Genomic DNA, 27,315 nt, shown 5'->3' with positions numbered 1-27,315 from the left:
GCCTCCCGTCCAGCCGCCGATTGGCCAAGCCGCCCGCCCGTCCCGCATCGACGCTCCTTGGCCAGTCGGTTCTGTGCATGCGTATTATCAAGGACTCTGCTTGTAATGTACTGTATACAATTCACATACGACGTGCCTTTGTGCACGACGGCACCCGGGTAATGGCCTCCTCCTCCTCCTCGTCGTCGTTGTGACCGAGCTGGAAGAAAAAAAATATATATAGACCGGGGGGTGACTCTGGCGTTCGCTGGGAAATTAAACACAAAATATCGCCAAAATGCGTCGCATAGGCGTGACAAGTGCGGCGCTGGAGATGCTGGGCGGTCGCGGTGGTGGTCCTGGTCCTTCCACCGCCGCTAGGAGGGCCAGCAGCAGCAGCACTGGCAGCAGCGCTAGTCGGGCTGGCAGGCTGTTGCTGGCCCCGCTCCTCACCAAAACAACCGCTCCTTCGGTGCTGCTGGTGTCAGTGCAGCAGCAGAGGACGACCAGACATGGAGCAGCCTGCTGTCCGCAGCAGCAGAGGCGGTTCAGGTCCACGTCCTCGCTGCAGGGCTACTCGGAGCAGCTGCGGGAGCGCTCCAAGACGGTGGCGTCCTTCTACAACCAGTCTGCCATCGACTCGTCCGCGGAGAAGGTTAGGTTTAAAAAAAAAAAAAGAATGTTGTTTTAACTTTAAAAATGGAGACAAGCGAACCCTTCCGGGCACGTTGCGTTACAAATTAATACATTATTTATGAGGGGATTTCTTTTATGGTGTGTTATAGCCCTGGAAACTTGATCGACCTCAACTTGGTGTAGAGCAGTTTAGCCAAATTGCTACGTACGTCTACGCAAACGTTCAGATTTCAAATATAACGTGAATACTGAAGGCTCACGATGTCACAATATTTTACGCTCCAGCAGAATTATCCGTGTCTTCCGTGTTGTTTAATAAAAAGTATTTCAATCCGATCGGCGGTCATTCTTTCGATTTCTCTCAATATGCTTTCAACTATGCGACCCTATCGGTTGGGAGGTGTAATGCACCTGAATGATACATTCAAACCTTTTTAGAAAACGGCAACCGATCGAATTAAAATGCTTCTTATTAAACAATACTGAAGATACGGGTAATTCTGCTTGAGCGTACCTTATTGTAATATCTAGGCGTCTTCAGTAAGCACTTTATTTTTGAAATCTGAACGTTCGTGTTGACGTACGTGGCAAAAATGGCTAACTGCTGAACACCAGACTGTCATGTTTCAGGGCTAACATTATTATTACCTTCCCCATCTCCCCAACCCAGTCAGTCAGCTGGGCAGCTGCCTGGCACAGTGGCCCTGGCTGTGGCTAGCATGGCGAGGTGGCTAAGCTAAACGGTCGGGCGTGGTGGTGGTGTCACATTGAATGTGTGGAACTGGATCTGAGCAAATCATCGTTTGCATTTTGGAGTGCCACTAGGCCTGGCCTCGGTTCTAACCGTTATAGCTAACGTCAGATGCGGACAGGCAGGCCTACAGCGTTTATTACACCACAATAGCGTGTAACACACTGTGTTAACTCTGCTAACATGACACGGGGAAGATTCGACTTTAATGTCAGACAGTGGTTGTTGATTAGTAGGACTGGACTGGAGAATGACATTCAGCAGGGTAACTTCTGCCACAGTACACTGTCCGTTTCCCCCCGGTTGCAAGGATCAGTGGCTGGAAAAAAGGGGACCCCATTTTAAACAAGCCCAAAAGCTTTATTGTGGTCTTTATCCTTAATAGTTGACCTTGTATCAGTGAACTGTACTGTCCTGTACTGTTTCCTATGCAAACTTCTAATACAGTAATCATTCAACGGATTTTAATGGGAACTGTAACTGTATAACCCTGACCCCATGTCAAGCATTCCCAAACAAGCTGACTTTTAATAATGAACAATTTGAGGACACCTGGCAGTGGCCCAAGGCAGTGGAGATGTAGGCTAAACTACTCCTCTGTCTATAGGCATTCTGCTTCTTGTGTACACAGTAAAATGCACCGTGTTATTTATAAAGGTATTGCTCAGTCACACCACAACACAAATTGGCTATGTAATATGTTCAATGTACATTTGCACATTCTCAGTTACTTATACAATGGATAAATTAAGATTAAGAATGGACACAGTGGATTTACTGTATAAGCGCCAAATCAAGCGGATCTGTCCTCCTGGGTTGTGCAGAACATCCATCATGTTGGATGGATGGATGGATGGATGGCATGCTTGTGGTGTGCTGTTGCACAATGGGTTTTTGACACAAGGTCTTATTATAGTGTTTCAAGGCAAGGCAGAAGTGTTTACTTTAAAAGCATAGGTGAAAGGCCTCATGTGTTTTTCATTATGATGACTTGACATGCACTTGAATGGGATTTTGTATTATTAGTGTGGTTCCCATTGGCAACACACTATAGTTATTTCCCAACTTTATAGAGTATTCCCAAAAGTCAATTGAGGTAAATGGAGGAACTCAATGGATTTTGGACTTTTATAGAGTAACTAATACTATCAGTCTTTGATTAGAAAGTGTGATAACCTGGCTGCTTATATTGCGACCTATATAGTTAATGCTATCAGTGGGAGCGATCACCGGTTCTCAGAAATGTCCTTCGGGCACTTTTATTTAGTTGGCATGTTGTGTACTCTGAAGAAGGCTTTGTATGTTGCGCTGTAATTTGCCCCTGCCAACTAAATATGCCTGAAGGACATTTCCATGAAGGCTGCTAATACCTCGGACTGTAAAATAACTTTGATAGGCTGTTCAACTGTAAGAAATTACTTGAAGTAACTTGAGTAGTGAACACATCCTCGTAACATTAGCAGTAGAGTTTTTGTTGTTGCTGTGATTTACACTTTAGCCGTTTAGGAAAGTTGATCCACATTTGCATTTAATAGTATTGTGTGTAATATGAGCTAATGCTTGGCTTTAGAACAAGTGTTTTGTTCTTGTGGTTATATTTCCTCTTAAAACTACAGTTTGTTAATAATTTTAAATTTATTTTGACCAATCGGTATGATAGTTTGAGTATGTTAACCACATGAACCCTTGTGTGTCCCTATTCTGGGCATGTCATAAATTAAACATGTCATAAGGTGAACATTTGGCAAAAATAGGCAAACATTCAGCAAAAATTGCAGATTTACAAGGCAAGCACACAATGTATCGTGTTACTTGTGATCTTATATATCGTCTATTTTCAGTGAGATTTTGTGTAGAGGGAAAAAAGGAGCATTGGGTAAATTCCGAAGTGTTTCATTCAACATAACTAGCATGTCTGCACTGTCTGCAGTGGTTGGAGGTGGTCTCCTTAATCTTCCATTGTCAGAAAGTCTGACCCTCTGCTATTGGTCGACAATGTAATCAAAGTTATTTGAAGGAGACATGCACAGAATTAAATACTAGATGTGCCACCATCCATCTTAGGATATCACTCACTGCAATTAACCTCACTGTTGGGAGAGGGACATAGTGGACATATAGTTGCTGCAGGATTGTACATTTAAGTGTCTATATTTTCTTTGTTTCTCTCTTTTCAGGCTTCAGTGCGGTTGACCCCAGCCACCCTACTGTATGCTGGGAAGTCTCCAGATGGACACCATATCCTGGTAAACTCCTCTTATCCATTCTAATGCTAGGCAACACTGCAGGAACCAGATCGATTTGATCTAATAGCAGATAAAAGCTTGTTTTGTCTGTGTTGCCTGAATATTATATTGTTAGCAACCTAAAATAGATTTTCATATTAGTCTACATTTTCTGCACAAGTCTCTGAAAAGTAGAAACCAAGGAGTTAAGATTCTGTGATGCAACAGAATCACAGCTCATTCGCAATAGTGTACAGATTTGAATCCTGACCCCCTGGGTTTGAAGTTGGCCTGTGTCACGTCTCGACACATTCTCTTACCGATCTTTCCTGTCTCTATGCTGTGGGATCTGGGGGAACGTGAGTAATTGTGCTGTGTAGTCTGTACTCTGTAGACTTGGGCCAGTGTGTGGAATATTGCTATACCTGTCTGATATTCCCCATGCGGGAACTTGTGTACATCATTATGCGTGCCAATAAATTGGTGAAAACATGACGATAATGGGGTGAACCGAATAATTCGGACAATGCTGTAGTTATTTATCCTGCTGTATTATTTATCATGCGATGATAATGACAGAACTGTTCTGTCAGAACCTGTTCTGTCATTGTACGAATGAATAAAACAATTATACAGTATATAAAGCATTTAATTTAGAAGAGATCAAATAAAATGATACAAAAAAATTAATCACCATATATTATTTTGGATTTAGCCAGTGCCTAGTAGTATGCCAACTTAATAGTATCTACACAGTAAAATCCATGTGTAGTAGGCCTTTCCTCACTCTTCTCCCTGTACTGTATGTTTGTGTTTAATTTCAGAGCAGTGCCAAGTACCTTCATAAGGAGCTACCTGTACGTATCGCACACCGCATCAAAGGCTTCCGAAATCTGCCCTTCATCATCGGTTGTAATCCCACCATTCTACAAGTGGTGAGTCCAATAAACTGGAATATAGTGGCATAACATGATTTATTTATTTGGATGGGACACCATAATGAACAATACATATCAATGTAAATGGTGCATTTATATAGCACCTTTATCCAAGGCGCTTTACAGAGATTGTGCATTACATTCACCCATTCACACACACACACACATTCATACACCGATGGCAGAGGAAACCATGCAAGGCACCAACCTGCTCACCGGGAGCAACTAGTGGTTCAGAGTCTTGCTCAAGGACTCTTCGACACCAACTCTGGGAGCCCGGAATTGAACTCAACTGGGAACCCTTTGGGGGAACCCTCTGTGTTCTAAGCCGGCAACTCTACCCCTGAGCCACTGCCGCGTAATGCAAATACACCGGATTTAGCACAGATGATAATTTATATCCGCAAAAGAAAACCCCATAAAACAAGCAGACAAACGAGTATGTTACATTACACTGGGGAAACAAAGCATAATACATAAATACTTTTGTCAAACATGTTTATAAAGGGGCTTATAAAAATGTTTTGCTTGTCAAAACTGTACATTGTTGTTAATTTTCAGTCTCCGTTTCCTACTGCCTGACAGCCCTCAGGCCACATTGTTATCCATTTAACTCGCATGCAAAGGTTTTGTGTACTTGATGAACTTTCACCTAGATTTCTAACCTCACGATAATCCTGTACGTCTGTAAATTCTTGGCTTGATGCCAGGTTTTCCTCCTCGTTGCAATGTGAATGACATGTTCAGTATTGTGTTACGTCAAGAATAACATACTACTTCACACTGATTCTGTTATCAGCATATTGATTCTCAACATCCACAAGAATGATTCACACCCATGTCCCATGTTTGACATGCTAACAAACCTTGTTTTTAATTTATAAATCCTCCAAATCGGAAATGTCCTCTGTTTTTCTATATCAGACAAAAGCAGTGCATGAAGCATGCCATTGCTTAGTTTTCCTGGAAGACAAATTTCTTAGAAATTTTCTTTTCTAGTTTAAACTATGGGGGCCCCTTTAGGAATGTGGTGGGGATGCACTCGCATACTAGAGGGAGACAGCCTACAGTACATATGGAATTCTAAGTAAACTCTCCGTGTTTTTCCCCCCTTCTTTTTAGCATGAGCTGTACATCCGAGCATACCATAAATTGAGCGACTTCCCTACGGTGAGTGGCTGACACACTTTACAGTACATGTTGCACACAAAGCCGTGGAAATGTTTCCCCAAGTTCAAGTGTATTTATCCCTCTGTCAACTGGCTTATTTATAACCGTCCACAGCCCTGTCCTGTATGTAACTTTAGGAGTTGACAGACTGCCTGTATGTGACAGCCTTGGTCGGCCACTGAAGTATTTACTGCATGCTTTCACGGAACTCTGATGAGCTGGGTCATGCAAAGTAAGCCATAGGTCACTATGAGTAGAAGCTGAACTTGAGATTTGGGTTAGACGGTATGAAGTGTATAGAAAGTAGTATGAATTTACCCTACAGCACTGGTTCTCAAACCTTTTCATGCAAGGACCCCCAAAGTGTTACATATTAGCCCGTGGATCCCCATTTAAAAAGTTAGGCCAAGCACTCCCATATAAGATTTTTTCCCCCGGCGTGGCTAATTTCAAGGACCCCAACTTTGATATGCATTACACCACATACCCCCATTTGATAAATCTCTGGGACCCCCAATCTATAGTATAACATTCTCAATGTTACTTTAACTCTGAGAGTTTGTTCCATTTGTACACTCAGAGTTACAGACACACAAGGGTCCAATTGGTTAACTATCGATGATTTTTCTGGGGACCCCTTGGAACCCACTAGGGGGTCCCACCACCCCATTTTCAGAATACAATTTGATTGTTGTTGAAAAACGAGCCAGGGATGGACCAACATAACACCATCACTGTGTACTTGTGCAAGGACATGATTCCCTTTCAAACCGTTGATAGAAAGACACTTCGACACTTCGAAACCGGGGTTAGAACTGTGGACCTTCCAATTCCCAATTGGCCGCACTTCCTCCTGAGCCGCTGCCACTTACAATGTAGCCTCGTAAACCAGCCTCCTCCTGAAATTCAGATTCGATTTCTAGAGAGCAAATGGAATGTACTGTTGCTTTACGGAGGAGGCTGGTTTACGAGGCTACCTACGACTATAGAGTATTGTAATAGCTGTCTTGTAGTTGCCATACAGGACCGGTGCTTTGACGATGATGCTTTACCACCAGTGCCTTTACCCTTGAGAAGTATTTGTATTCATTGGAATATTAAGGAAAAGGAATATACTGTCACTGTCATCAAATTGCAATATACATTTACTCCATACCATGCTCAGTATGGGGCACAGACTGCTATGGTGCAGGGCTTAAAGATTGCCTCAAATTAATTACAAAATCTCAGCATTTGAAGCTGATTGTACTCCAGACCACGTGTGTTTCTGTTGTGGCTGTGTTTTAACCAATCATGTAATCAATGTTGTGGTATGCCAGCGCTTTATCCAATAATGTAATCATGTTGTGGTATGCTACAGTGTCAGTTTCTTATCCAATCAGGAGTATGTACTTACCATGATGTCGTCGCTGTTGGGTGAAAACCTTGTATGTCTAAAACCCGTTACTTTTTAGGAAATGGGGAAAAAAAGCTCTTCTGATAAAACCCACAGACTGTCAAAGTGAAAGACAGACACTTTCACTTTATTTTCTATTGCAAAAACAAACCTACTCAAAGCAAAATGATGATGCGGGTGATCGTGAATCGACTGTAAACAAAAGTTGGGTTCTTTCAGAATGAGTTATTTAGAAGAAATTGATGCATCGGTAGTGAAGCAGGCTGAAATTGGAGTTTGAAATATTTGAGGTTAAAGGACAACTTTGTTTTTTTACAACAAGGGTTCATATTTTAGATTGTAATTAGAGAAAAGAAAAGATGAGTGTTATAATGTTTTCATTTACTTCCTTCTATCGTTTTATCCATTTTAGCAAGTTTGATTTCAGTGGGTGGGGGCATGTGTACAAGTGACTAAATATGTATTTTTAGACACATTGAGTCCACAAATTCTTTATTAACTATTTACAGTAACACTACTAGCCCCCATAAGTCACACCTAACCATGAAAAATTGCGGTGCATGTTGGGAATGGGCTTATTGTGTCTAAAAATACATATTTAGCCACTTGTACCCATGCCCCCAACCGCTGAAATCAATCTCTAAAATGGCTTAAACGATAGAAAGCAGTAAATGATTTACATTGTAACACTCATCTTTTCTTTTCTCTAATTACAATCTAAAATATGAACACTTTAAAGCAGGGGTCTTCAACGTTTTCAGGACCCCTTAGTTGAAAGAGAGATGAAGCAGGGACTCCCACAACCTTTTCATAGTTTCCTTATAGTTTTGTTTGACAGTGCAATCATCAGTATATTTTGGATTCATGTCAATTTGTGTTTTAAAATATTTAACCACTTGAACCATCAATATTTAATAAACTTGACCTTTCACTCTGTACTTAGTCTGCTCTTTTTCCCCTCTACACCAAGGCTCTTTGCCGAAAATAGCAGATCTACAAGCTCACAACGCCTCGTGCTGCGAGGTGTTGTGAGCTTGTAGATCTGCTACTTTTGGCTAAAGTTTTCAGAATATGGACGCTAGGGTTCAAGTGGTTAATATAAAAAAGGAGAAAAGTTTCTATCACTCAAATATTTGGAGGACCCCCTGTCGTAACTCTGGAGACCCCCTAGGGGTCCCGGACCACCTGTTGAAGACCCCTGCTTTAAAGGACAAGAGCATACATTACCTTGGATTGAAATAACTTGCTTTGGGACCTCACGTTGAACAGATCACGGACCAAGAGATGGAGACACGTTTCTGTAAACTGGTTCAGCAGCTACTAGATGACCATAAAGATGTGGTGACCCTGCTGGCTGAAGGCTTCAGGGAGTCTCGCAAACACATCCAGGTAAAGACTGCAAGATATGTTAACAACACATATGTGCTCTGTTCATCAAATCAAACTTCATTTATAGAGCACATAGAGAACAACTGAAGCTGACCTGAGTGTTGTAAAAGGTTCATGAACAAATATTAAATTGGTGTTAATAACTTTAATCATGGGGGGTACTTACTTTGACAGTTACAACAAGTTGGTGCACAATCAGCCCTGTGTAGAAGCGGTTAAAACGCACAGGGTCGCGCTCAACAACCAGATGATTCCATAATAATAGGGGTGAAAATTGTAATCCTTGTCTTTTGTTACATATTATAACATGAAAGGTTATATTCTTGACTGCATGGTAAATATGTAAAGCAATTTCAGATGTCTCTGTGTGTTAAAAATTCAGATGACCTTTGATGAGCATTAGCATACAATGGTCTACATTATTTAACATTTTATGGTCAAGATTAATCAAATTATAAAAAAGGGATGAATTATAACAATTAATTGCATGTGTGGGTCTGTTCTTTTCAATATTGAGCACTTGTGGGGACATGTTAGCTAAGTAAACCAGGTCAAAGCGCAAGCAGATCCCAGATTTTTGTTCTCTTGACATTCCAGGACGAGATGACGATCCGCAACTTCCTGGACACCACCCTCTGCTCTCGTCTGGGTATCCGCATGTTGGCAACACACCACCTAGCCCTCCACGAGGACAACGTATGTCTGTTTAGTGTTAAAGCTTAGTGTTAAACTCCATGGTTTTGTTTAGAAGTTAAAAGTTTCGATCAATCACATTCATCAGGACATAATGTCCTGATGAAGATCTGATTGAATACAGCAGAGCTCTTCTTTCAGTATTTCCAGTGTGCAGACTTCCTTTTGTGATGCTGCTGCTTGTCTTGCACCTGGGCCACGCATGTGCGTGCACTTCCTCTTTTGTTTAGAAATTCACATACTCAAATTAGGACAGGGCAATTTATCAATATTATATCAATATTATTATATGAATGAGACTATATTGTGTCTCATGTTGTGAATGATATGGCATAAGTCTTTCCCTTAAGCCCATTTTATAGCTGAGAATTAAATTGTAGATCACAAAAAAGTAACCTAGCAGTGACTGAAGCATGGACATGCAGTCAAGGAACAGTTTTATCAAAAGCACTCAACAAGAAAAATCTGTTCATCAATTTACTGAAATTATTTTGAAAACGGCTGATCTAGAAGCTCACAACAATGCAACGATGCATGACATCATGACACATTTTTGCCTACAGTATAATGATCTGCCCAAAATAGGGACACTGGTTAACATTTAGATTTTTGAGCGGTGGTCACAACGCTCCTATACGTGGCGGTGTGTGTGGGTCTGTCTGTCTGTCTCCGTCCGTGTCTGTATGTAGCCTACAGTACCTTTTATGACCACACATGTTAAGGGAGGGGCGCTGTTGTTCAGGATAGGCCAGGCACACTCACACACACACACACACACACGTTCACACACACACACACACACACACACACACACACACACACACACACACGTTCACAACAGGGGGAGGGGAGGGGGGGGGGGGTCTCACACACACACACACACACACACACACACACACACACACCACGACCACCGCTCAGTTCACACAGGTGTGATTTTTTCAAACCACTAGTGCTGACTATTGTACAAACTGCATCATAATTTAGTTTCACGTGTAGCACTCATGTCTTTCAACTGTTGCAAAACCACTTACAGACTCTCATCTAATGTATTTCTTTTTCCAACTTCCTTCTCGGTCATTTCATTCATTCACTCATTAATTCATTTTAGGCGGATTTCGTGGGGATCATCTGCAGGCGTCTCTCGCCGAAAAAGGTCATAGAGAAGTGGGTGGACTTTGCTAGGTGAGTGTTGTGTTTGTTCACTCAGATTATGGTGATCTTTAGATGACCTTAGCGCTACTATGACTGCTCTCTTCACGCCCTGCTCTCACAGGCCTCTGCTTAGTTTCAGATAAGCTGATAAGATTTGAGGCATTGTCGTATTTCAGTAGCGAGGTGCAGGCTATTGTTCCCATTAATCTTTCACTTCCATCTTATCAAATGTCCTTATAGAGTTGAAATTTACTTTGGCTTCTAAGAGAAGGTTCAGGTGGGTACATCCTGGTTGCTGAAGCTATTAATATGCCTACTTTTATTACATACAGTATATTCCATGTATATCGCAATGCAACTAAACTAAATCTCATTGAGGATGTTTACCAGAGAAAAGTTTCTCTAGAAAACGTCCAACTTCCATTAAGGGTGTATATTTTACAGCCAATTCACATTCCCCTTATTACTTACCAGGGCTAGATTTTCTTTTCATGTTCTGTATATTGTCAGAATTAGCTTTGTTTGCTTTGTTTGCATCTGTCTATGTGCTAAAAGTCTTGAGATTTCATGGAATCACAGAGGGTACAGATGATAGACAATATTTTGGCTTGTATTATTCCCAGGTAGCTTGCTTTTATATTCGTTCCCTAACCTTAAAGAAGCATTTCTGGGAGAAATGGCTTTCCTACCTTTAAAAGTATCTTTTTGGTTGCCAAAATTATGCAGTTTTTCTTTCTTCAAAAGAACTAATATATTCAATTTTGGATCGCGTTACTTCTGTTCTCCAATGCAAGTGAATGGGACCCAGAAGTACCCCGAGCCTTGGCGAGAGACGGATTTCAACGGGAGTTCTAAGTTTAGCGTTTTAAGAACAACAATGGCGCTACCCATGAGATGTCATCGGTGGGTTGTGTTAAAAAATAATTGACTTTCGAGTGACCAAAATAACCGGATTAACAATTCAACCACGCGGTCCTGTCAGAAGCCCTGTTTGGGTAGGACATAGCAATCCAAAATGGAATATATTGCTTCTTTTGAAAAAAACAAAAACTGCTGGACCATCATTTTGGCGTTCAAAAAGATACCTACATATTGGGTGGGGTTCTCACGTTGGACGGGTTCCCTCATTTTCCTCCCTTTTGTGAATATGTGGTCTTTATAAAGGTAGAGATACGAGTGCACAAATACAAAAACCTTCTCTGGCCCTCTGTAGTCGACAGCCCTGGCTAGATTTGAACAAAGTCAGGCCCATCATGTAGGCTTGTCTCTTTTCTCTAGACTAAACCTCATGCTCAGTGATGGCAGTATTGTGTTAAGCCCTGCAGGACTTGGAGTTTCTAATGTTCTAGAAGTTGATGCTTATCGTTGCTGTGTCAGGAGGAAACTCTTTATTATTTCAACTTCTTATGTTTTTGGCATATTGTTTGGTCCTATTTTAGTGTCACACAAATGGAGTGAACTTGAAGATTGTCTATTTTCACTATTTTAAAATGTTTTAAAAATATTAATAAAAAAAGCTGTTTTGGACACACAAGGTTTCCAATCGACCCGACAGCAACACTATGCTTTCAATCAGAATGGTAACTCTGAAAGTGTAAAGATTAGGGCTGTCACAATTATTACATAATCGTCTAATCGTGATTATTTGACATTATCGCAATTATTTTGTCATAATCGTCATAATCGTGAATGTTGAAAAATGTCAAATAGTGGAAATAGCAGATCTACAAGCTCACAACGCGTCGCCACTATCAATGTTATTTTTTAAGTAGTAATTTGTCCAATATGTCAGTAATTTCTTTGTATATTTAGGTTATGTGTCATATCTACCATGTACAACTTCAAAGCCTAAAAGCCAAACAGAAATGTAATTATCAACGACAAAAACACAATTAAATCGTTAATCGCCAATTATTTGAGTGACAATTAATCGTCATGTAAAATGTCATATCGTGACAGCCCTAACATTATGCTTTCAATCAGAATGGTAACTCTGAAAGTGTAAAGATGTCTGACTGCGTACATTGCTTGTCTCCACCAGACGTCTGTGTGAGCACCAGTATGGCAACTCCCCCAGGGTGAGGATCAACGGCCATGTAGCCGCTCGCTTCCCCTTCATTACCCTGCCTCTGGATTACATTCTGCCTGAGCTACTCAAGAATGCCATGAGGTAACACTACCACTTACGTTTGCTTTGCTTTCTGACTTTGTTTATGTAACCGGGACAGTGGACGGTTCATTAACTGTCCCACGCAGGATGAGTTCATCTGTAGTTCCGTGCACAGTTACAGACAGGTACCAGGCAACCAACTTTACAGAACGTGTGAAACTGCAAAGTACTTTTCAGTCCAACATAAAACATTATTTTAAAAAGAAACATACATACTGCATATAGATTGACGTTTCATAAACAGTCACCTCCACAAATACTGCCACCCTTGATGATAATACTGAAAGTAAAATAAATACAAATATTATATATCAGTGGAATCAACCAAAACAACATGTTTGTAAAATTATTCATTTTGATTATCAATGTTAGTATTGTAGTCTTGCATCACTTCCGGTGTCTCTGCAATATAAAATTATGAAGTGATAATCCACCATGGGAAAAGGCAGGGTGTTGTCTGCTTAGAAGAGTTAAATGGTTGTGAAGCTACACATCTTGGGTAGTGGATGAAAAATGAATATAAGGCTAAATATACTAAGGCCGGCTTTACACTGCAGTCAAATCCAGCCCAAATCCGATTTGATGTCAAATCTGATCTTTTGGCCAGAGTTTTCACACAGCATTTGCAAGTGACACAGATCTGATCTGTGCGTTCAGACGGCGTTAGCCCAAAGCTGCCCTGCAGTGACATGTATGCTTTGGTTACCGTGGTAACGACGTAGGCGTCATGACGTTACGTCACTACGTCGACGCTGGTTGATTACGTTCAGGAAATGCGACATAATAGACCATAGTAAACACACATTAATATTGTTTTTCTCTCTTCTTTTCTTTACTCTTGTGTTTCGTTCTTCTCTCTCGTTTTCACTGTTTAGCTCACGTGTTTTCTCTCTTCTCTTTTGTTTTTCTCATGTGCTCAGTGCACTGTATCAAATTTTCAAATAGTAAATACTCGCGCTCTGTAATGATGTAATTTACAGCCGCGCTCAGGTCGCGCTGCTCGCGCAGCAAGTGACGCTTGGCCAGTTTGATGTGACTTGAATGTGACCTGCATATAACTCTATGGGGTGGATGTGGTTGCTGCTTTCAGACTGAGTCAGATGTCCTCAGATCCGATATGGATCGGATTTGAAACTACCTCTGGATGTGGTTTTTCAAAATCGGATTTCATGTGACCTGAATGTGACATGTTTGGATTTAGACTATTTAAAAAAAATCGGATTCCACTTTTGAAGTGACTCAGATCTGATTCAGGCTAGATTTCAGTGGCAGTGTAAAGCCGGCCAAAGAGTACTGATTCCCATTTTAGGATTAGCTCTCAAAGGGCTTTCACTTTTGGTTAAAAGTAGCCAAATGCCGTCTATGCTGGTGATTCTGATACCACACCAAGGGCTCTATTATGATCCAGGTCTCTATTATGATCCAGGTCTTATGCCTTATGCCTTAACTTCTTTGCCTTTTTTTTTTACTATTTTGAAAAACATTTTTAAATACTTCAAATGCTGATCTACATCTGCATGTTGTGAACTTGCAGATCAGCTATTTAAAATATAAAAAGAAATATGTCTATATAGTAAAAAAAAAAAGGCAAAGAAGTTAAGGCATAAGTCATAAGACCTGGATCATAATAGAGCCCAAACAGTGCAAAGTTTTCCAAATGATCAGAACCATAGTAGGGATAAGTCCACCACCACTTGAGATCTCATTCCTCCCTATCCTGAGACAGATGTGTTGAGCAATACCCAGATGTAGGATATACGTAGTTCTCCCTAGGGCAGGGGTCTTCAAAGTTTTCAGGCCAAGGACCTCTTAGTTGAGAGAGAGATGAAGCAGGGACCCCCACAACCTTTTCATAGATTCCATATAGTTTCATCTTTTGACAGCACAATCGTCAGTGTATTTTGGAATCATGTTAATGGTGTGTTTTCAGATATTTAACCACTTGAACCGTCAATATATAATAAACTTGACCTTTCACTCTGTATTTAGTCTGCTCTTTTTCCCCTCTACACCAAAAAGCTCTTTGCCGAATATTTTTGGCTAAAGTCCCCCGAATATGGACGCTATAGGGGTTCAAGTGGTTAATATAAAAAAGGATAAATCTATCACACAAAGATTTGGAGGACCCCCTGTAGTGAAGACCCCTGCCCTAGGGGCCATATCGGATCCTTTGGTCCAAGTGGCACCAATGCAAGAACCGCTGTCTTCAGTTGTTGCCACTTCATGGTTGTCAGAGCTGTGACCACTCAGCAGATTCATAGAATAAAATGGGTTCATGGCGTCCCTACAAAAGCTTTGCTTCCATCAAGGATAACTAACCAGCTGGGTTTTGGGGAACTAACCAGCTGGGGTTTATCTTGTTTACAGTGAAACACAGCTGTACTGTATGTATGTGGCGCAGCATTGCTAGAGCAGTTCAGACCGTTTAGACAGGGCCATCAGGGAATCTCATTTAACCACGTAATCACAAACATTATTCAGATTTCTTATAAATTATTTATTATAATAATTTCTAAAATATTTCTCAAATCTTTTTATTTAGTAAAAACACCAGGATTAAAGTGGTTAAATAGAGCACAATTGTGAAACCTCTCCAGTCTCCACTTAACAGCTCTAATGTGGTCTGCAATACACTTGGATGTCTATGTGCACAGATCTGCTGAGTAGCCTAGGGCAGGGGATTTCAAAGTGGGTGACGGGGCACCCTGGGGTGCCGCGACAGCAGTCTAGGGGTGCCGCGAGATAATTTGATAATATTTGACATTTATTTGGACATTTAAAAATGTTTAGTATCATTTTAAACTTGAAGTACAATGTTATTTTCAGTCAGTTCTAACTGAAATGGCTCTAATCTCGCTTTCCTCGCAACATAATCGCTAAAATATGCTATAAATATAAGGTGCTGGGAGTGAAATCTAAGAATAAAATATTTATAGGAGCCAAAGAAATTGGGAAACCCTGGCCTAGGGTAATGATAAGGAGTGGTAGTATGTGTCCTATCGATGTTAACCAAACCCATGGATGTACAAACTTCTGCAAATGTTTGAGGGTAAGCATGTGAAAGGATTTCTATACAATGTAATTGCTGAAGTGGAACAAATCCAGGAAGGGCCTCAGTCCTTTTTTTGACAACTCTAAACAAGTGACTCCTCATAAGAGTTGGCTTCTGTATAATTATTGTTTTGTGCAAATGTTGCTATTTGTCACAGTGTATGAGAGGAATTTGAGTTGAGTATTGTGAATCAATTCACAATCCATGGAGTTTACAGTGAAATGCTAGTCACCTTTATATGTATATCCCATAATGGAGGCAGTTGTTTGTCTAAGAGACATTATCAAATTCCTAATAACAAAACTTGAGCAAAACCAGGGAACCTTTCACACTGGTGTTTTTTGAATATTCTTTATGTTGACACCCGCACAGTATTTTGTAATAGCAAATACAGCCATGACTAAAACCATTATTTAGTCATTGCTTGTTGCTAATAAACTAAACAAAAACTTTGGAGGGGCACTGAGGCTGCGAAATGCATTACTATTTATGCTTACACGAAGCTACCATGACCCGCGCAGCAGAAGTAGGTCAACAGTTGTATTGTGTAACAGGCCTCGAACGCCCTCTTGGCAGCTTGCCCAGAATGCATTGGCCACTGTATGTTTCTATGTATGACTGATCTGGTTTTATTCATACAGTACTGCCACGTAGTTTCAGAACATGTTCTAGCCACGGGAAAATGGGTCAGTGGGACGTTATATTAACTGGCAGCTAGCCACATTTACAGCGGCTGTTACCGGGTAGAAGACCTATCCATTTCAATCAGGATGAGAATGCATTCAGTCAGTGACAGATGTTTGACACAAACACTACAGGTTGTTATAGGTTGGAGGGGAAATCTTAAGCACAATCTATTATAACAGGGGTCCTCAACGTTTTCAGGCCAAGGACCCCTTAGTTGAGAGAGAGATGAAGCAGGGACCCCCACAGAGATTCCATATAGTTTCCATATAGTGATCACTATCCTCAGCATATTTTGGATATTTAACGACTTGAACTGTCAATACCTAATTAACTTGACTTTTCACTCTGTACTTGGTCTGCTCTTTTTCCCCCCCGAAATCAAACCTCATTGCAGCGCGAGGCGTTGTGAGCATTGTAGATCTGCTATTTTTGGCTAAAGTTCTCGAAATATGGACGCTAGGGTTGAAATGGTTGATATAAAAAAAGAGGGGAGTTTCTATCACAAAGATTTGGAGGACCCCCTGTAGTAACTCTGAGGACCCCCTTGGGGTCCCGGACCCCCTGTTGAAGACCCCTGTATTATAATGTTTGAAAACACCAGTGTGCTCTGTCATTCTGGCGTTTTTTCCTGCCTGTTTTTTCCTGTCCGTTCATACCCTTGCAACAAGCTTGTTGTGAAATGAGGAACAGAAACTTTTGCTGATTGACAATAGCATGTGTTACATAATTATGAGAATAACCTTACTTGATACTATTGAATCCAGGCTCATCCCAGCTGCAACCAGTTATTGAGTCTGGTTTCACCGTTGTATCGATTGCGTTATCCTCAAACAAATGCTGTTGGGACATAACAACATAAAATCTGTCCGGATGTCCTAAAACAGGAGGGTAAACTTACAATGGAAAGCTTTAGAATACTTAACATGACCCTGATTATTTGATGTGGAGCTCCTCCTTCTTCCTCACCCACCGCTGAGATACCTCGCTGTTATTGATCTGTGATGCGCAGCCCTATCTAAAGGTGGGAGTAGTGCTATGATGAGTCTGTCATACACCGGTGTGATGGATTTTAGCTTCCATGGTTGGATTGGGAAATTTGGGAGAAAATGCACTCTTATGAAGCTGTGATACTGCAAGGCGTTAGAAAGAGAACTAGCCAGGCAAGGTCTAAGTTGAAACAAAGGCTCCTAATTTTGACTTGATGGGCAGTTAGGATGTCCTTTCTGACTGTTGAGGCTTGTGGTGGGTCTCATTATTCCGCCTGGGAACACACTGTTCTTGGCTCCAGTTCCTGGCTTAGGTTCAGCTACATTCCCTCCATTCATTGTGCTGAAACCAGAGAGCATGAGGTTGACAGGGAGGCATGGACACTGTTTAGAAGACTGGTGGCTCCGATGTATTGTCTACTTACACATTATGATGGGCATAATAGAGAGAGGGATTCAATCTCTTTGGATGGCATTCTATCCCAGGTTTCAAGGTTCTTATTGTCATGTCTACAGCACCTCAGCTGTTTTAAACCTCCCGGCAGTGGAATCATTGTCAACAGCGTGCGAAAATACAATAACATTAAAGAGGCGGTGCCATAGTTTAGTTTAGGGGTCTATTACTTTAATAGACCCCCAGGTGTGATTTATAATATGCAAATATGTCTTCCATGTCTATTTTTAGTTACTTCCTGAAAGCTACTCTGTCAAAAGGCCCAACTGACATCATAATATGATTCCCTCCTTTTACCACACCAACAACAACAACAACAACAACAACAACAACAACAACAACACTGTGGGTGTGGCTAACTTCAGCTGGGTCACCACCCACCTGACAACCAGGCATACTTAATACTTAAAATGAAAAACATAATTTTAACACTTTCTGTACACTTTTTGGGGAGTAAAAAGGGGAAAAAATAAATCTTTTAGTAATTTCTCTGCAAATAAGCTTCGATTTCAACAGCCGAAAACATTCAATCAGATGGAAAAAAAACTGTCCATTTATTTTTATTTATAAAGCATATTTCATACAAAATAAAGGTCATTGATTTAAAGAAAACACATAATGTAGATAGTACAGTAACCTCACCCACCGTGCCCGGTGTCCCACCCACACATAACTTAAACACAGCAGCTTCAAATGTCATGTTTTCTACATTGCCAGAATACTAACTGTACATTCCCCAATGCATCAAATAGCTCTCGATTAACCACCTGAACTCTAGTATCCCTATTCTGGGCATGTCATAATAGGCAAACATTCTGCGAAAATAGCAGACCTACACGGTGAGCTTTTAGATCGCCATTTTTGACAAAGAGGCGGTGTAGAGGGGGAAAAAGGAGGACATATAGATGCCTTGGGGACCCCAGTCAATGAAGTGTATAGGGTTTAAGTTGTTGAACGTACCAGGAAATCCTCTGAATCCGCTTTATTCTTGAGTGTCCGTGTTTAGCGGCATCTAAGTTTACATTTTGCCTTTGTATATCTCTTATGCAAGTATGACTTTGAATGCCTGTGGCCTGGCAAGATAAGGATCCCACCCTGTTTCCTTGCTTCCTCTTGCTTTGACTGGAAATTCAAAGCTTTGACTGGGGGATGATGCAACATTCACAGTGTTTCAAAATCTAGTGGTGTTGTTGTTTCAAAATCCATAATGTATATTCCTCCTGTTTTGACTTCACTATGTGCTGATGTGGCGGAAAGAGTCGCAGCCCCAGAAGCCTCAAAAGTCTAGTATCTGCCCTCGTTCCATAGGGATATACCTTTGGAGTAATGGTTAAGATATTGGACTTTCACGCGGGAGACCCGGGTTCGAAGCCAGGTGGGGAGGTTCGGATCACCTCTGTTACATTGGTGCCGTGACCCGGATCCGGGCTTCCCCGTAGGAGGAGGTCAAAGGGGGGTGAGTGTGGCGGATAGAGTCGCAGCCCCAGCCTGAAGCCTCAAAAATCTAGTATCTGCCCTCGTTCCATAGGGATATCCCTTTGGAGTAATGGTTAAGATATTGGACTTTCACACGGGAGACCTGGGTTCGAAGCCGGGTGGGGAGGTTAGGATCACCTCCGTTACACTGGCTATATTTTAACATTATACATTCAAGGACCTATTCAGAAGTGTATATTCTTTTTTCTTTTTGAGTGGTGGTCACAACGCTCCTATACGTGGCCGTGTGTGTGGGTCTGTCTGTCTGTCTGTCTGTCTGTCTGTCTGTCTCCATGTCCGTAGCCTGCAGTAACCTTTTCTGACCACACATGTTAAGGGAGGGGCGCTGTTGCACACACACACACACACACACACACACACACACACACACACACACCACCGCTCAGTTCACACGAGTGTGATTTTTTTACTGTGAGCGGGAGTATATTCTTTTTTCTTTTTTTACTGTGAGCGGGAGTATCTGAATATACAGTATACCCCCAACAGCCCTGAAATGTCATTAACACTACACTATTATTTGAAAATGTTGTACAGTACATTAGTATTTTGATTTCATTGGATTTGTTGGTTTTCATTTCACACACATGTGTATGTCTTCTTGCATTTAGTGGCATTGAAAAATGCAAGCATCTTCCCTGGGTTGTGTCATCTGCCATTTTAACAGCAATGACGTCTTTAGGCTGAAATGCTTTTGTTGTGTAATACTGCCGTGCACTAATAAATAATTCAAAAGGTTACGTTTGTGAGTGCAGGCTATTGTTACATTACTTAAAACCTTGGCACTGAGTTCACCATTTCTTCTTTCAATCTACCATCTTGTCCCTGCAGGGCCACTATGGAGAGCCACCTGGACACTCCGTACAATGTGCCTGATGTGGGTGTCACCATCGCCAATAATGACACAGATTTTGTCATTAGGTGAGTGGCTAAATGTCTGTCCAGCACAAGCAGTTCGGGAGCCATTTCATTCTCTACAATCGCTTGGAATCCGGGATTCAGCAGCTTGAATAAGAAACCTGACACAGCATTTCCCAGGCTAAAGCCTTATCAGAACATGGGTGCTGAGATTATTTGACTTGCAGTGAAGGGGCAGTGATTAGCTATCTCTTCTGTTTGGATAAGTTGAGCTCAGAAGTTAGAAACGGATGAAAGCTTTTGAGCAGACTGTTGTTTCTGGTGATTTGTCACAGCCTTACGAGCAATCACTGCAGCCATTAGATATGTACTAATGAAGAGATAGCGGGATAGCAGTTCTAGCAAGGATAGCAAGGTATTTAATGACATGGACTCATGGCAGATCAAAATGTTTTAAATCTTTTCAATTATTTTATTTCATATGTTTCTTTCAAAAACAGCGAAAATAGCTGATCTGGAAGCCCACAACACGTTTTTTTCTTCTTTCTTTTTTTTGCTGTTTCCTCTATTGTATGATGAAGCATAGAGCTTAAGTGGTGAAGTAGCATGTACATGCTACAGTAGAGCTCTTTGCGGGTCCTCAATGATGGTCCCGAACCCTAATGAACCTGTGTAATTCGTTCCGAGATCTGATTGGGTTTAGAAATGTTCTTTAAATGACAGAACCAAATGGACTACTAATGTATAGTTTGGTCCGCTTTCGTAACTCTCAACTGGCAGCCTGGCACACTGCTTTTTGCCCTCTTATTTTGCGCTGTTGTAATCTGATCCTAGTGATCTAGGATCAATCATAAGGCCTAATCATCATGCAGCACTTAATGCTTTTCTCTCTTGATAAGTGCTGAGCAAGGTTCTTCCCGGATGTTGTTGCACATAATGATAAACAGACACGGGACCCGAGAGGCAATAGAATCTGAACCGATCCAGACCCAATGTCCATAATAAAACACCGTCCGGGTGGGTATCGGGATTTTTCGTCGTATATTTTCCGCTCTGACCCGTGCAGACCTCTATCCTACAGTGCACACATGAATAATTCACTAAGTCAGCAGTCAGCCTCTATACAATCCAGGTTAAAACCCCTGAGATAATGTTGTCATCGCTCTTCAATCTCATCATTGTCTGACAGGATTTCAGACCGTGGTGGCGGCATCCCTCACAACATAGTCGACAAGGTGATGAATTACCACTTCAGCACGGCGGAGGAGAGCAACCAGGCCATGAGCAACCTCTTCGACAACATGACCAACAGTGGGCCTCAGTCTGGTCCTATGCACGGGTAAGACAATCACAAGTTGAGAATTCACACATTTTCTCATGTGGTGCCATGTTTATTGACCCGAAAAAGGCCTCCAGTGGCCTGAAACCTTGTATACTATACAGTACAGTATATGCCATGGCTCTTCAAGGGGCTGGCCGTCTATGAGAGGGTCTTTGTCCAGAGCTAATCTTTGAAACCCCTGGGCTGATCGGCAACACATTTTGTATGCACACGCGCGCTGCCAGTAGGCCACAGATGTACCTCAAATCTTGTCTTATCTTTTTTTTTACTGAAAAATACTAGTACCCAGGGCAAATACAGCATTCTGATCCTGTCTACGACGTGTCACGTGGGGCCGCATGAATTCTTGTTGCAGCCACTGTCATTTGTTGACTGTAACACTGCTAACAAGAATAGACATAATGGGAAGAATGACCCCAAACATGTTGTACTGGTCGACATCCACATGCTTACTTTGTATACAGCGATTTTGATTCCAACATGGATGAGGATAGCTAAACTAATGTGGAAATGGCGGGTCAGATCTTTGGGTAGCTCTCTTTTATCACCCTACATGTGTTTGTTTTAATCCCCGATCCCTTATTATTATTTAAGGTGAAAACATTTTTTAAAGGTAGAAAATATGAACTTTTTAGAATGAGGCAGAATACAAGTATTGCTTCCCCCCCCCCAAAAAAAAGAGTATTGTGGAATTCATAATTGTTCAAAGGTTGACAGGTCCAAAATGTATCTCCTTTTTATCTCTTCAAGATGTCTGACGTTTGGTTCCCATGGCTTGTTAGCCAATAACATAACGTAGCATAGCTTTAATCAAAATTCAAAATGAATTCATTACTCAGAGAGAGTCTAACTCCACTGGTCTCACCCCACTCAACCATGAAATATGCAGGATGTGCAATGAACTGTATTAACCACTTGAGGTGTTGTGATGTGGAGGCAGGAGGTGTAGTGCGACATCTAGTGGCTGAATGTCATCTGCAGGGGTTTTCAAACTTTATGTGCCTAAGTCACACCAAAGGGCATGTCAAAGATATGAAGGCACGCCTGTATTCACACCTGTGAAAAGTATTTATACAAAATATACGTTTTGCTATAATGCCAAATAAAAGGTTCTGTAGGCCCTGTAATGGAAAATGCGAGCGCTTACAAAGACTTTCATTCATACCTTTTTCATTCATCATCTTTCAATCAGCACCTTTTGTACGATTGTATGTACAACTCAGGGTCCATGTAATACCCAGTAACCAGTAAGGCACCCATTAGCACAGCTATATATTCTGGTAAAACATCCCAGTCACATGAATTCACATTATCGTGCAGAAAATGTTAGAGAGGCAGGGGCTGACATTTCTAAACGGGCCTTTTGGTGGAAATATCAAAAATAGCAGACCTCGAAGCTCACAACGCGTCGCACTGCGACACGTTGTGTCTTCTGCAGGCCGGTCTGGCCCCAAGCGCTGGGTGGGCGTTTTTGCAGAAACCAAAAAGTGGAAGTCCTAATCAACATCTGTGCTCAGGGGCCAGGCTAACAGTTATGTATGGGAAAAGGCCTGCTCGGGATCGCCGCGAGTCTGGACCATGCAGGTTGGGAATGCATGCCCCTAGGGCTGTCACAATTACTACATAATCGTCTAATCGTGATTTTTTTGGAGCTGTGTGAAACACAGGCTCCCTATACGTGGCTGTGTGGGTCTGTGTGTGTGTGTGTGTGTCTGTCTGTCTGTCTGTGTGTCTGTCTGTCTGTATGTAGCCTGAACTTCCTAAACTTCGGCACGCCACTAGTCCCACAGTTTTGCCACCAAACACTCGCGCCATATGTCAAATCGACCGGCTTACTCGGGAATCGTGGGCTATTACTTTTCTAAGAGAAAGGTTCTATAGTTTAATTGATATTAATTTATTAGTGAATTAATTTTCCCCATTGACTTAGAATGGGAATCGCAAAAACTCACATTCAATTATTTGTCTCTCGCAAACCACAGGGGCTACAGTTTCAAGACTTGGAGAGGAGGTTCATAATGATTTCAAGGATTAAATAAAAAATAATTGTGTCATTTGGCCTCATGGTGGCGCTATAACACCCCACTTTACGTTTTGGCCTGTAACTCTTGAACCGTAGGTCGGAAAATTAAAAATATTTTTTCCCTGGATTCCTTGGGATCTCCCCATATAGGCCACGCCCATTTGCGCCATGATAGATTTTCCGCCATCTTGAATTTTCTCCAAAACACACTTTTTGCTCCTTTTCCTACATATTTTCTTCAAATGTCACAAAAATCGGTACACATGATCCACACACACACACACACACACACACACACACACACACACACACACAGCTCCACTTCACACGGGTGTGATTTTTTGAAATAATCGTGATTATTTTTCATAATCGTCATAATCTTTTCCATGTTGAAAGATGTTCATATATTTTAAAAAAATGAAAAAAATAGTGGAAATAGCCGATCGCGTTGTGAGCTTGTAGATCGGCTATTTCCACTATCAATGTTATTTTTTAAGTATAAAGTTGGCAAATATGTCAGTAATTTTTTTGTATATTTAGGTTATGTGTCATGATTGCCATGTGCAGCTTCAAAGCCTAAAAGCCAAACAGAAATGTAATTATCAACGTCAAAAACACAATTAAATCGTTAATCGCCAATTATTTGAGTGACAATTAATCGTCATGTAAAATGTCACATCGTGACAGCCCTACATGCCCCACCTATTTATGCAATACCCCGAGCTTGTTGTACTTCTTGTCAGAGTACTTGTTCTCAGAGTACCCAGTACGGTACCCACTAACATACTAAAATCAATAAAATATTGAGATGCAGGGTTCCCTGACGTCAATACGTTGTGTAGCTGAAGTACGAATGGAGTTCTACCGTACACGCTGCAGAACAAACGTTACGCAAAGCTCCGCTAATCCCTGAAGCTGGCGGGTCGGGTTGGCCATTCAGGGAAACGGGTGCCTAAACCAACCACCCCAAAAACAGAGATTTGTTTTGTCCACAGACCCACAGACACATACAGACATCCCTGGCTTTTCGATTCTCATTGGTCTGAGCGCCTACGATACATTAAATGTTGGATGTCTAAAAACTGAATAAAGCATTCAAAAGTTTGAAAATATCATTATCATGACGTGTCTTCTGTTGAAATAGAACCGTTGGGGTCAAGTGTTTGAACTTGTCTTGTAATCCTCTCACTCCCTGTATCTTTTTGCCTTTGGGATTCTGTAGGTTCGGCTTCGGGCTACCAACCTCCAGAGCTTACGCTGAGTACTTGGGGGGCTCCCTGTCCATTCAGTCCATGCAGGGCATCGGTACTGACGTGTACCTGCGTCTGCGCCACATCGACGGGAAGGGAGAAAGCTTCCGGGTTTGAAGGCTCCCCGCAACACAGCCCAGAGAGCGCTCTTAGGGTTCACGTTACTGCCGGCCAGGATGCAAGGAAACTTCCCACCGGGAAGCCACGTTCAAACCTCTCCTGGACTACAAATGACACGGTCCATGAAGTGAGAGTCTACATGTTGTAAAGAGGCTCACAGATTCAACCCATAACCTTTCCTCTCCTTTTTTGCCTTTGAGTCTTTATAAGCCGAGTTGGCTGTGAAATTGATGTGTCCTGTCATTTTCATTTTGTGTCTTTTAGCGCCTCGCATGTCCCCTTGTCACTGTAAGGGGTTTGATAACTTTTTTTTGGAAGCTTTTAGGCTGTCGTGTAAGAAAGCTCTGTTGAATATCTGCGTTGTTACTGAAGTTGAACGACTGAAACCTGATTTATGCTTTATTTCGCATCATGGCTCGCGTTGCAAATGAGTGAGCTTGTAGATCGGCTATTTACGGTGTGAGACACTAGCGCTCAACCCAGTATAAATTGGGTGTAAAAGAACATTGGCCTTAAATTTGGTTCACCTTTTAACCACTTAAGACCTATTTATACCTTGTTGTACGACAGTGTTGCGTGAAAATAGCCAATCTAAAAGCTCACAATGTGTCGTGATGTGTGAGCTTGTAGATGAGCTACAGTATTTTTGCTTGTTTTTGTGAAACATTTTCAAGATTTACTCCTATAAAGACATGCCCAAAAATAGGAACGCCAGCTTGAAAGTGTTGAGTAGGCTGTTAAAAAATACTTCAGCTGGACACTGGACAGAGAGCGACTCGGTTTAAACACTCCTTTAGCTGTCTGAATGTCAATTTACGACAAAGCATCACTAGAGCTGCATGATCTGCTACTAATGCTGTAGTGTCGCTCCAAATCCTTTTTAAACCTATTAAAAATGTAATTCTTTTTCAAAATATAAGGTCCATATGGACCAACAGTATTTGTTTGTGGCATTAATGTACAAAACACAAATCCAAATCCAAGAGCTAGTTATATTGCCACTTTTGTGCCATTTTGCCCACAGTGTAGTTTTCACTACACTACAGTGGTATTCTGATCGTACTTGGCATCGTGACACTGTCTGGTTTCAGTATCCTATCCACCCTGTAATCTAGAAGACCATCTTTCTAATGACCTTGTGGATGGTTACTTTGGAGGAAACTGCCAAAACACCATTTGCTCATTAATGGACTTCTTTTCCACTGACTTTTTGAGAACGACAGAGATGATGAAAGTCTTTGTTCAGGAGTGTTTTCATCACGTTCTCAGGGAGGGAAGTGGGATGTTCAGTTGCCTTACTGTGCGATGCCGGTCCTTTAACCAATGCAGTTTCACAGCCACTCAATTTATTGTATCTTTGTTGTCGGATTCTGTTCTCATAAACACATCTGTCAGTTAAGTCAGCAGGTTTGTTTGCACAATGACTAGATTTATATTGAAAGTGCTCAGCCATTGCATCAATCCTAGTAGTTTTTTTGTTTTGTTTTTTGATTTAATATGATTTGACAGTTTTCTGAGTGTACCAGAAGTGTTGTATATCTTCATTTATTATTTAGTATTTCATATATTTCAAATGAATTGCTCATTTTGATTGTTTGCCCTCGTCTGGTGGGTGTTAGTGTACCAGATCACATTCCGGGAGGGGTTCAAAAACAGGGTTCCTATGCCGGTCTGGACAGTATGGATTACACAAAGTCCAGGTGTTTAAATATGAAAAAAGACATTTGAAAGCTCCGGGAAATGTCTAGAAACTAACAATTATGCTGTTTCACCATCAACACTCCTCCATTTTGTTGTACATTCCCCAACCAAAAAATTATCATGTAGTTTTGTCTAAATGCCTTTTTCTGGAGCTCATGAACTTTTTCTTTCAAGGATTGCCATGACATTTGGTATGGCACGAATGAAATAATGCTTATGTTTCAGTTTTTCATCTTTGCTTTTAAGAGGTTGTGTGTGCTACTAATTTTCAGTTTCTTGTTAGACTAGAGTAAAAGTTGTAACATGATGGCCTCTGACTTTAAAAGTTAAGGCTTGTAATAATGTCATAAAGCTGTATAGAATGGGGGGGTACACCATTTGAAGCAATGGAATCTTTCCTGTGAGTATATAATGGTTCTGGTGTATCATATGGACTGTAAATAAAGGCAGCAGAAAGCTGAAGTCTTAGCTGCATTTATGTTTATTGTGTATAATATTTATCAATGTTTTAGACGTTTTTGGTGAGCCATAATTGTAGCATGACGACCTTAATAGACTCAACTCATGGAGCACTGGATGTCCACTGCCCTCTGCTGGCCTACAAATGAATAGGCCAAGCTCTATGGACAAGAATGAAGCCTTCATGAGCCAATGGATATTGTAGATTTATCCATTGACATGGCTTCATTAAAAAAGGAAGACAAATCATTGTATGCTCCTTTGACACTGTCCAAAGTTTGAATTGAATGGCTCGGTTGGTAAAGATTCTCCTTGTTAGTCTAAAGGTTATTGGTTCAAGCCTTACCTCATGCAGGCTTAATTTAAATTCATGTGCAAGTTTTTAAA

At 41.3% G+C, this 27,315-nt stretch overlaps 1 protein-coding gene across 1 annotated transcript; it reads left to right on the top strand.

Moving 5' to 3' along the window:
• Positions 1-124: 124 nt before the first annotated feature.
• On the top strand, positions 125-26,916 carry bckdk (branched chain ketoacid dehydrogenase kinase). Its single transcript, XM_080749132.1, has 11 exons — positions 125-634; positions 3,544-3,612; positions 4,416-4,526; positions 5,652-5,699; positions 8,365-8,484; positions 9,082-9,180; positions 10,289-10,362; positions 12,374-12,502; positions 20,007-20,096; positions 21,223-21,372; positions 24,621-26,916. Exons 1-11 carry the CDS (start codon positions 278-280, stop codon positions 24,763-24,765), a joined length of 1,392 nt encoding a protein of 463 aa, XP_080605258.1. The 5' UTR covers positions 125-277; the 3' UTR covers positions 24,766-26,916.
• Positions 26,917-27,315: the final 399 nt, after the last annotated feature.

Source organism: Nannobrachium achirus (genome assembly GCF_963921795.1).
Source record: "Nannobrachium achirus genome assembly, chromosome: 19".
NCBI lineage: Eukaryota > Metazoa > Chordata > Actinopteri > Myctophiformes > Myctophidae > Nannobrachium > Nannobrachium achirus.
The sequence above is the reverse complement of the archived record's forward strand: the minus strand, read 5'-3'. Positions and strand labels throughout refer to the sequence as shown.